At 58.4% G+C, this 9,991-nt stretch overlaps 1 protein-coding gene across 6 annotated transcripts in view; it reads right to left on the reverse strand.

Annotated features, from left to right (window-relative positions):
* Positions 1-9,028, reverse strand: part of KIFC3 (kinesin family member C3) — a 36,350-nt gene extending 27,322 nt beyond the window's left edge. For 2 of the 6 annotated variants that reach the window (XM_069456656.1, XM_069456658.1), the window contains exons 1-2: positions 4,574-4,861; positions 1,956-2,098 (exon numbers count right to left, since the gene is read on the reverse strand). Coding sequence is in view for 3 of the 6 variants with exons in the window: in XM_069456655.1 (XP_069312756.1) it covers positions 1,956-2,098; positions 4,909-5,080 (315 nt within the window). In the remaining 3 variants the exon portion in view is untranslated. Of the gene's footprint in view, positions 1-1,955; positions 2,099-4,573; positions 4,862-4,908; positions 5,120-8,929 lie in introns of those variants that run through there. The other 4 variants (XM_069456655.1, XM_069456657.1, XM_069456659.1 and 1 more) reach the window with 4 other exon arrangements.
* Positions 9,029-9,991: the final 963 nt, after the last annotated feature.

A 9,991-nucleotide genomic window follows, 5' to 3' on the forward strand; every position in this document is an offset into this window, starting at 1 on the left:
CGTCCCAATTTAACTACCAAGGGCTCAAGTCAGAGCAAAGACCAGGTTCTCTGGTTTCTTTAACTGTTCTCTCACCAGACCTGCTTTTCTCATGACCTTGCAGATAAGAGGAGGACCATCTGGTTCCGTTTTCAGACGAACCAAGCACAGGAGAAGGGCTGAGAAACACCTCGAAACACAAGACTGGCCCCGAAGCAACACCAACCGCTGGGCCCGTGTTCCCATTAGGGGCTGGGGCGACACGCCACCCGGTCCAGGGCTTCAGTCTGCACTAGAGAGGACATGTGTGCTGGGAGGACACACGTGTCTCCCACAGCCCATCCTGCCCACCGTCTGTACGTGTTCCTTCAAGGCTCTGTGCAAATGGGGCTTCCAGAAAGGGCGGAACCGGTGTGTGCACGTCGGGAGACCGTGAGCGAGTAGCGGGCCCTCTCGCACACAAGCTCTCTCGGGGAGGCCATGGCAACGCACCCAGACAACGCTGGTTCTTCATCCTCTGCCACCGTGTTCGTTGGCGCTTGCCGGGTTTGTGTTTGCACATTCACGATCCCCTGGTTATGCTCTGGTGCCTCCGCTAGACTCGCGTCTCTTTCCCTTCTTCACTGTGGCCCTGCTCCTAGCCCAGCACTGGTCACAGTGGGCACTTCATAAACACCTGCTGACCGGGTGTGTCCACCAAAACTGGGCAGAGCCTATCCTGCCCTGAAAATACGCAACACCAACAGCTGCGTGAACGCACAGATATTTGTCTAAGGAGCTCAGTGCAATCAGAAACATCACAGAGGATCGGTGAGATGGTAATTTATGGTAAACCTTGTAGGATATTACGCAGCAGTTTAAAAGAATGAGGTAGTTCCCGACATGCACGAAGAGATCACCAAGACTTACTATTGAGGGAAAGAACTGGTTGCGGAATGATATGTAAAAATAAATAATAAAAATCATCTAAATATAACTAAATGATTATGCAGGAAAAATAAATGGATAAAAACCAAACTCTTTTTTTTTTCTTTTTTATAATATAGATAATTTCTTTCTATTTTTAGTAGAGACGGGGTCTCGCTCTTGCTCAGGCTGGTCTCCAACTCCTGACCTTGAGCGATCCACCCGCCTCGGCCTCCCAGAGTGTTAGGATTACAGGCGTGAGCCACCACACCCAGCCAAAACCAAACTCTTAATAGTGGATTTCTTAAAGATACAGGGCTACAAGAAGCATTGAGTTTTTAGGTGCTATATATATATATGCCCTGTGGGAATTCCTTATACCACGTTATAAGGCCAGTTGTGTGCAGCCGTTCAGATCCCAGCTCACTGTGTGACCAGCAGCAAGTAACTTAACCTCTCTGAGCCTCCATGTCCACATCTACGAAGCTCAGATCAAACAGTAACCATGTCCTGGGACTGCTATGAGGAATATAAGGACAAATATGAGATATATAATGCCTGGCACAAAGTCAGCGTTCAGTAAACAGTGGCCATTACTACTGTTATCATTACAGATTAGCTCTACAACCAAATATACACATGTATGTGAGTTTGTCTTTTCAAAGTCACTTGGTGATAACCCCAAGGGCAAGGAACCGAGTTTTGGTGCAGGCCCCTGCGTAGCTTTGGACCCTCATTCCAACAAGGAAAGACACATGCTGTCCCCTCAGACTCACACGCCTGACGGGGAATGAACAGCTGTCCGAGACCTGACTATTTTCTCAATACCGTGTCCGGGCTCAGCTCATCCCAGCCAGGGTCCCGCTTCCCATTTCGACACCTCAGCCAGGGCGTGGCTGCAAAGCTTCTGTCACCTCCTGTAAGATTCTCCCCCGAGATAACAAAGCAAACTGCTCCATCCACAGGGGCTCGTGGGTGGGCTTGGCAGAGAGGCGCAAGGTGGGTCCCCAGCTCCCCCTCGGCACCTCCTTCCCCCAGGAGGCTGGCGGGGACCCAGGCACAGCGCTTACCTGCACGGTCAGGTAGAGCCCGTGAGGGCTCCCGGGGCCAGTCCAGTCCACACTGAGGGCTCGGCACTGAGCCAGGGCTGGGCGAACTGTACTTCGGGCACTGGACTCCTCGTCACCGCAGACTGGGGTGTCTTTGCCACGCCCTGCACCGGAACAGAGCAATAGGTAAGCCTCGCGGGCTGCTGGCTGAAGACGACTGGCCGGGGACCACTGGCCAGGGCCGAGGCTGAGCTCAGCCATCACACGCTCCCGGCTGGCCCAGGCAGGACCAGGAGGGACTCACACGCCCTCACACGCTTGCCCTACGCTCGGAGGGGAAGGCCCGGCACATGGCAGGGGCTATACTCCTTCCTTACGAAAAGCCACCCCACGACTCTTTTCCAGAAGGGGCCCAGGACCCCACCAGGGGCTCCCCTCCCCCCACAGTGGCTTTGGGGGCTGGCACTTGCTTGATAGAGTGGCAGAAGGAAGCCCATGCCAACTGGCCTGCGCAATGCTTCCAGGAGGTGCACCGGGGCTGTGGCTTCATTATCCCGGCTGCCTCTAGGTGGCAATTTCTCCCCTGCCTTCATTAAGACCAAACCCATGCAGGGCGGTCCCGTCTCCGCTGTCTCCGAAGGCGTATTCCAACCCAGCTAAAGCACATCCCTCATGCCTCTGACACACCACCTCCCCCCCCCACCTCCCGGCATGGATGCCCCCTCCACCCCCTGCCGCAGCCTGCAGAGCCGCATGGGGGACACGGGCTCACAAGGGCAAACTGCAGAGGGACGAATGAATATCCTGAGTGCCAGCCACTGGGCCAAGTGCTTTCTGGGCCCTACAGCCCTTCTTGATCCTCTCAGTTTACTTGTCAGTAAAATGGGGATAACGAACCAACCTTACAGCCCTGTGGTGAAGATGAAATGACATGAGACATATAAAGTGCCCACACAGTGCCAGGCACCCAAAAAGTGCCCATAGTACAGGCCACTAGGACCACAGCTGCAATCAGCTCCTCACAGCCACCCGGGGAGCAGAGAGGCACAAGGCAGGTCCCCGGCTCTCCCCCGGTGCGTCCTCACAGGCAAAGCACTAGGAGCCCAGAAGCGTTAACGACGTGCCCAGGGTCACATGGAGCCCGTATTCAAATCCCACTTGCTAACCAACCCTCTGCCAGCCTACCCCTCTCCAGGTGGCAGTAAGGGGGTTGGGAGGGGCTGCTCAGAGGGGCCCAGGGGCAGCTGAGTCGGCTGAGACCCCACTCAGGGGCAGGCACTGTCCCTGCATCTCACACACAGAATTTCCTTTGACCTCTATCTTAAGCAGATGAAAGTCTGTATAGTCATGTAATCTTTATAATACTCATTTAACAGGCCGGGCATGGTGGCTCATGCCTGTAATCCTAGCACTTTAGGAGGCCGAGGCTGGAGGATCGTTTGGAGCCAGGAGTTCCAGACCAGCCTGAGCAAGAGCAAGACCCCATATCTACAAAAAATAGAAAAATTAGCCGGGTGTGGTGGTGTACACCTCCAGTCCCAGCTAGCTGGGAGGCTGAGGCAGGAGGATCGCTTGAGCCTAGGAGTTTGAGGTTGCAGTGAGCTATGACAACGGCACTACACTCTAGGCCGGGTGACAGAGTGCAACCCTCTCTCAAAAAAAGAAAAACTTCATTTAATAGCCTATATGTGCACACACACACACGTACACAAACAAACACACAGCCCTGGAAGCAACTATATAAAATGTTCAGTGACTAGCTTAGGTGATTATTTTCTTTTTTATATGTTTCTGTGGTTTTTGGTTTTGTTTTCTAAGGAAAAACACTGTCTTACTGGAAAAGCAGTACTCACGTTACATTTGTAATCCCTACGACAACCCTGTGGGGTGCAGACCACCCTCTGCCCCGTTCATACAACAAGGTCCACCGGACCCACAGCCCAGGCTTTTTCCCAGAGGCCCCCAGGGCCCGCCCCAGCCAGGCTATGTTCGGGTGTAACCAGCCCCAGGCAACCACAGAAGCAGAGACCTCTGAAGGCATCGCCGTGGCTGCCACCGAGAGCACTTGTGTGGTGGGAGAGAGGAAACAACTAGGCGTTTGCTGTATGCCCTTCTCTGGGCCTCAGTTTCCCCTTCTGTACATCTAGGGGCTTGGACCTGATGGCCCAGAGGGACTATGCCAGCTCTGACAGGCTGATGGCCTAAGCTCCTTTCCCTGTAGGTCGGGAGCGACAGCAAACTCCTGAAGGCACCTTGCCCGGAGAGCCCTCTCCCCCCCAGTACCAGGGCGACCTGCCCGTGCTGAGCTCAGGAAAGGGTGGTGCCAGCTCCCCAGCAGTCCAGCCCCCGCCAGGAATCAGAGCAGCCACTCGCTTCTTGAGTTCGCGGCACCGGGGGACATGACCCAGAAAGGCAAGCTGGCGCTGACAGCTCCCTGGGGGACAAAGGGGGCCCAGACTCTGACACCCCTTCACAGCCCACCTGCTGCCGGGGGCTCTACAGAAGCACCTAAGATTGAGCACATGGCACCCAAGCCCCGCCAGCCGCGCTCTGAGCAACCTCGGTCGGCTCCTCACGCCGAGCCCAGGCGGGATCAAGTGTCAGTGGCGGCGTGGACGCCAGGCAGCCACTTCACCTACCTTGTTTACCAGCCTCGGGCAGAGACGGGCCAAGGGCCGGCACGGCGCAGAGCCCCGACCGGCGGGGCCAGAGCAGCGCCACCGTCCCCTGCTCCCCGGCCCGTGTTAAAGTTTAACCGGCTTCCGCGAGGCCTCCTTCCAGACGGGCGCGGGGAAGGAGCGCCCGGCGGGACTGACGCCCGACTCCAGCCCGCCCGGCTCTGGGGCTGCCGGCTACCCTGTAATTACCTGACAGCTCTGACCGGGTTTAGGAACCGGTGAGAAGCCTCAGTCTCATCTCTGGTATCTGGAGGAAGGAAGGGAAATAAAGAGGCATTTTAAAAATGCGGACTCACCAGTTCTCAACCTCCCCGGGCCGGTGTGTGGGAAAGGGCGGGCGGCCGGGCTGGCTGGGGCTGGGGCGGGGCGAGCCATCCCCGGCGCGGGCTCCCCGGCCCGGCCCACTCTCCACAGGCCCCGCAGCGAGGGCGTGGCTCCCAGGTTCCACGTCCTGCGAGAGGGGACCATGGCCCGGGGCTCAGCAGCCTCCTCCGGGCGCCGGGCAGCCTGCGGAAAGAACAAGCGGAGACCAGCTTGAGGACACGCCTGGCACCTCTGGCCAGAGCCGGCCACCTGGAAGGACACCCATTACCCAAGGCTGCAGACCCAGCTGCAGTGGCCCCCAAGGACCCCTGGGCTCACAGGACGAGATGGGGCCTGTACCCATCCGATGGAGTTTGTTACCACACAGGGAGGCCCGGAAGTGGGCAAGGAGCATGGCAGGTGTGTCTGCGGCGCCCTGTGGAGACCCCACACCTGAGCCTTCCCTCCCTGAGCCCGGCGGCACGAACACACGCCCGGTCACAGCCCCACGGGGAGGAAGCGCCAGGAGTCGGCAGCATCTCGGTAAGTCTGAGCCTTTTTCTTCAAGACATCTTATTTTTCTAATGGCACCTAACCACAGGCTTAACCCTTAGGCTTCAGGCTCCTCTCCCAGCCCTGCCCGCCAAGCAGCGAAGGCCCTGAATACCAACAGTTCACTCAGGGAAGGCTACAGCCAGTCCTCTGCAAGGCAGCCCACTCACATGCCGACTGGCCTGCACTCCATGCCCAGGTGTTGAGACACACAGATTCATCCAGCCCTCACTTAATAATTACATATAAATACCTGCTAGATGCCAGGCACCTGCCAGGGGACCTCTGTGATCAGGAGACATGTGGCCCCCAAAGCTCCTGGTCAGAAGGGAGATAAAGACTTCAAAACACCCTCACAATCTGAACAGGATTCAGGGAGGCGGGAGGTATGTGCCAGGTACCAGGTGGCACGGGGAATGGGGGGGGACACTTGAGGATAGAAAGCCCCACAGGTCCCTCATGAACTGAACGAATGAATAGAGTTCAAGCACCCACTGCAAAAGTCTTTACTGAGTACCTACTATGTGCAAAGCAGCCTTGAGAGCATTTAAGGTGATAAAACTACTGTCCCAGACTCACACAGTGACGCCATTTGCAGAAAAAGTGAGGTCAACTTGGAGAGGCAGCGTGGGGTTTGCTCTTGGTTTTGACTGAGCTGGGGACACCCGAGGGACTTCCTAGTAGAGCTACCTGGGCTGCAGACCCCTATCCCCATTCCTCACTGCAGCGACCACTTCCTGCCAGGCAGTAAAGACAGCTAGGCAACAGCGTCCACCTCCCGGCCCACTACGGCTCCCCGAGGGCAGGGCTCCCGGCAGCCAGCCTGGAGGTGCACCAAGTATTCACCCAAACCAAGTATTCCGCGATGGCTTGCTGGGTGAACGTCCTGAAACACACACACACAAAAGCTCAGACTGAAGCCCAGAAGAGAGGTCAGGGCTGGACACCAAGACTCAGAGGTAAATAGGGTCACCGATGCCACAGGTGGGGCGTCAGCCACCAAAGGCTGAGCAAGAGGAGAGACAGCTAGGTGGGGACAGAACTCGCTCTGGGGGTGGGAAGTTGGAGAACGGTCAGGGGTGGCAGGCGTGCCAGGCACATGCAGAGTCCTCAGAAGTGGCCGGAGGGCGTGTGGGAAGGAGAGCACGGTCAGTTCCCAGCGAGCCATGCCACAGAGGCACGGACGGCTGGAAGAAGCCGCGACAGGCAGAAAGCCCTGCGGACTCTGAGAGAGAGAAGGGTGGTGGGCAGACTTGGGGGGCTCAAGGAGTGGAGGAGGAAGCAGCCACTTCCTTCTATTCGGCGAAGTTTGGCCAGGACGGGGAGGATGTGGTGCTTAGAGCAGGGGAAAACGGCGAAGGGGAGGCCGAGGGGCAGGAACGACTGAAGCACTAGGAGTGCAGAGCAGGGGCCTGAGGATCTGCCATCTGACGTTTGCAGAGCCCAGCCCTGGAAGAGCGCCAGGCTCCTGGCCAGCGAGCCACAGTCTCTTCCTTCCTTGACTGAAAAAGACAACCAGGAGGAGGAGGAGGCTCCTGGGTGCAGTGTACTGGGAAGGGAACAGGAATGTGGGCCAAAGGAGAGGGCAGAGGCTAATCCAAATACGCGGGCCAGCTCTGAGGAAATTAAGACGGAGCAATGTGGCATGGAAGAAACCAAGCGTCCTCCTCCCCAGCTTGTTTGGCACAGTGCTGGGCACACAACCAACCCCGCAGAGCAGCTGCCCAGCGGGCAAGGGAGGAGAGAGACAGGTCCGTCTGCTTGCCCAGCAGCTGGGAAGGTGGGATGGTGCAGGGGGAGGTCTGCTAAGTCTAAGGGGGCAGGGACAGGAGGAGATAACATTTCTGTGACTCTCAGGAAGGGAAGTTGGGGAGGCAGCCAGGAAGATGTCAGGAAGAAAGAGGAAGGGTGTGTGCTAGATCCCAAAGAGGAAAAAGCAGCTGAATTTAGCAGCCGGAGGGGTGTGAGGTCAAAAGTATCAGTGAATCTCAAATAAGCCAAGAAAGAAGCACTCTCTTGCTCCTCATTTGCATGGGCATTTGATGCCCAACCTAACCTCCTAGGACCTCTACCAACCTAGGATTCATGGGTAGGGCAGAGGGACGGGCTCAGAAGCCTGCTGGTTCAGAACCTGGCTCTACTATGGATTAGATATGCGACCTTGGGAGGACTGCTGTGCCTCATTATCTCCATCCACAAAATAGGGAGAACTCCACCCTACAGGATGGGTGAAAAGATGAGACAATGCTCGCCGTATAAAGCATTCAGAATGATACTGGCACATAAAAAGAGCTCAAGAATTTTATTTTTCAGTGACTCCATTCCAGGGGTGGGTGAATGCAGAGGGGCTGGAGGAAGAGAGGGTATCTAGCTGCCTGTCCAGGTTTAGGCCCAGGGGGGCAGAGCTGCAGCCCTCCCACCTGCCCTAGACCAGGGACACTGCAAAGCATGGAGCACAGACTTGACGGCTTGTCCGGAGCCTCCTGCTGGGGAGGGTTCGGTCCCCCTGGGAGAGCAGGCAGAAGGTGGGGGAGGTTGGACAGGGGCTGGGATCTCCCTTGCACACGGTCACACATCCTGGTTTTTCCAGAGCAAACCAGATTTCAAATTCTCCGCTCCCTGGTGGTGAGCAGAACTCACCACCCTGTGCCCCTAAAGTTCAGTCACTGCAAATACAGGGCCCCATTCTCGGCTGCATTCCTAGCAAATGACTTTCCCTGACCAAGGAGATGGCAACTGTCTCAAGGGCATGGGGAGTCCGTAAGGGCAGAGGAAAAGCCAGGGAAGGTGAAAGGCCAGGGGTGGCCACAACGCCCAACCTTGAGACAGAAGTGTTGGGGGGTGGAGGTGAGGAGTGACAAATGGTACTGGAGAATTTAAATACAGCTTCCTCTTTAAAATCTCCCAGGACCAGGCCCTCCACTGCGCCAGCCAGAGTTCTGCTCCTGGCAGTGTGGGCTTGAAGGGGGTGGCTTCCGGGTTCACCCTCCCTGCTGAGACCTCCCAGCTACGGCTGTCAATGGCCCGATTCCCCACCGGCCAAGGCCCTCCCTCCTAACCTCGGGCCGGCACAGTCCCCCCCGGCCCTGCCAAGGGTAAGGCGAATTGCCCAAGGGACGTGGTGGAAGGAACCCACCGCAACAGCAGCCTTCAAGGGAGCCCCGAGGGCGGGGAGACCCCTGCAAGGAGAGGGGCGGCGCTGACTGACACTCCCGGTGTCAGAACCGGTCCGAGGCTGCTCCGATCCCACAGGACACGCCGCCCCCCGCCTAGCCCTCGGGGCGAACGCTCCACCGGGGACCTCGCAGGGTGGGTCTCGGGCCGGCCCTCCCCGCGCCCCCCGCGGGTCCGGGCGGGCAGGTCCCACGGGCAGGGCCGCGCGGACACAGCGCCCTGAGCGGGCCAGGCGGGGCCCAGCGCCCGGCCGCCCCCCAGCCCGCCCGGCCCCGACTCCGGACTCACCGGCCTGGCGGACGCAGGATCCCGGCGTCGCCGCAGCGCCCGGCCCGCCGGCGGGAGGCAGCTCCACGCCGCCGCCTCCTCTCCGCCCGCTCCGCCCCTCCCGCACACTTTCCACAGGAAATGATTAACTCGGGCCGCGGCGCGTTCCCATGGCAACCGGCTCCGACCCCGGCGGGGGGCGGCGTGCGTGCGGCTTCCACGGGCACTCACGCGCACGCGCCGGCCAGGGCACGCGCCCCCGCAGACCCGCACGCTCACACTCACGCGCGGAGCCTCGGCGCGCCCCGCACACGCCGGCGCACACGCACCGACGCACGTGCTCGTGCGTTCCCAAACGGGCTCTCACGCTACTCCACGCCCGCACCCAGGCTCGCACACACGGTGGCACACAGCCCCACGCCAGGGGGGCCACGTGTACTTCTGCACAACCTCAAACCACAGTGCAAAACTTTCACGTGCTGGAGCGACACCCGTACACTTCTCACTGGGGCTCTCACATAGTCTGTGCATTTTCTCCCCATTCCAGCACAATCACACTCCCGCTCTTACACACGACATGGGGCACGCACACACCTTCCCGTGTCCCCACACACTCTTGGTGCACGCACATGCTCTTGCGCGCCTGGCACCAACAGTAAGCCAGGCCGCTTCATCAGCCACAGCCCCTCTGCCCCACCCCTGCAAAAGAACATCTCCAGAGCAGAAAAGCTGCTTGCGGTCTTTTAAGGTAAAATATTGTTTCAAGCTCCAGTTAAAATGCTGGTAGTGCCGCAGCTCCCAGCCTAGCCCCAAAGGCCACCTCGCACAGCCCAGAGCCTCAGCAGCTGCTGGGGGAGACCAAGGGTAGGCGAGCACGAGAGACAGCTGACCGGAGGAGCCACTGTGTTCTTTGTCTCCCAAACAGAGGCGGCATTTTATTCCAGAGCCAGCAGCAATATCCACCCCCCCCCCAACACACACACACACACACACACACACACACACACACACACACGGTGCCAAAGAGGAGAAAGAAAGCGGCTCAGAACCCAGCCCAGTGCAGGCTGACAGTTCCAAAGATGA

The sequence above is a fragment of the Eulemur rufifrons genome, chromosome 23 (genome assembly GCF_041146395.1).
Source record: "Eulemur rufifrons isolate Redbay chromosome 23, OSU_ERuf_1, whole genome shotgun sequence".
In the NCBI taxonomy this organism is placed as follows: Eukaryota; Metazoa; Chordata; class Mammalia; order Primates; family Lemuridae; genus Eulemur; species Eulemur rufifrons.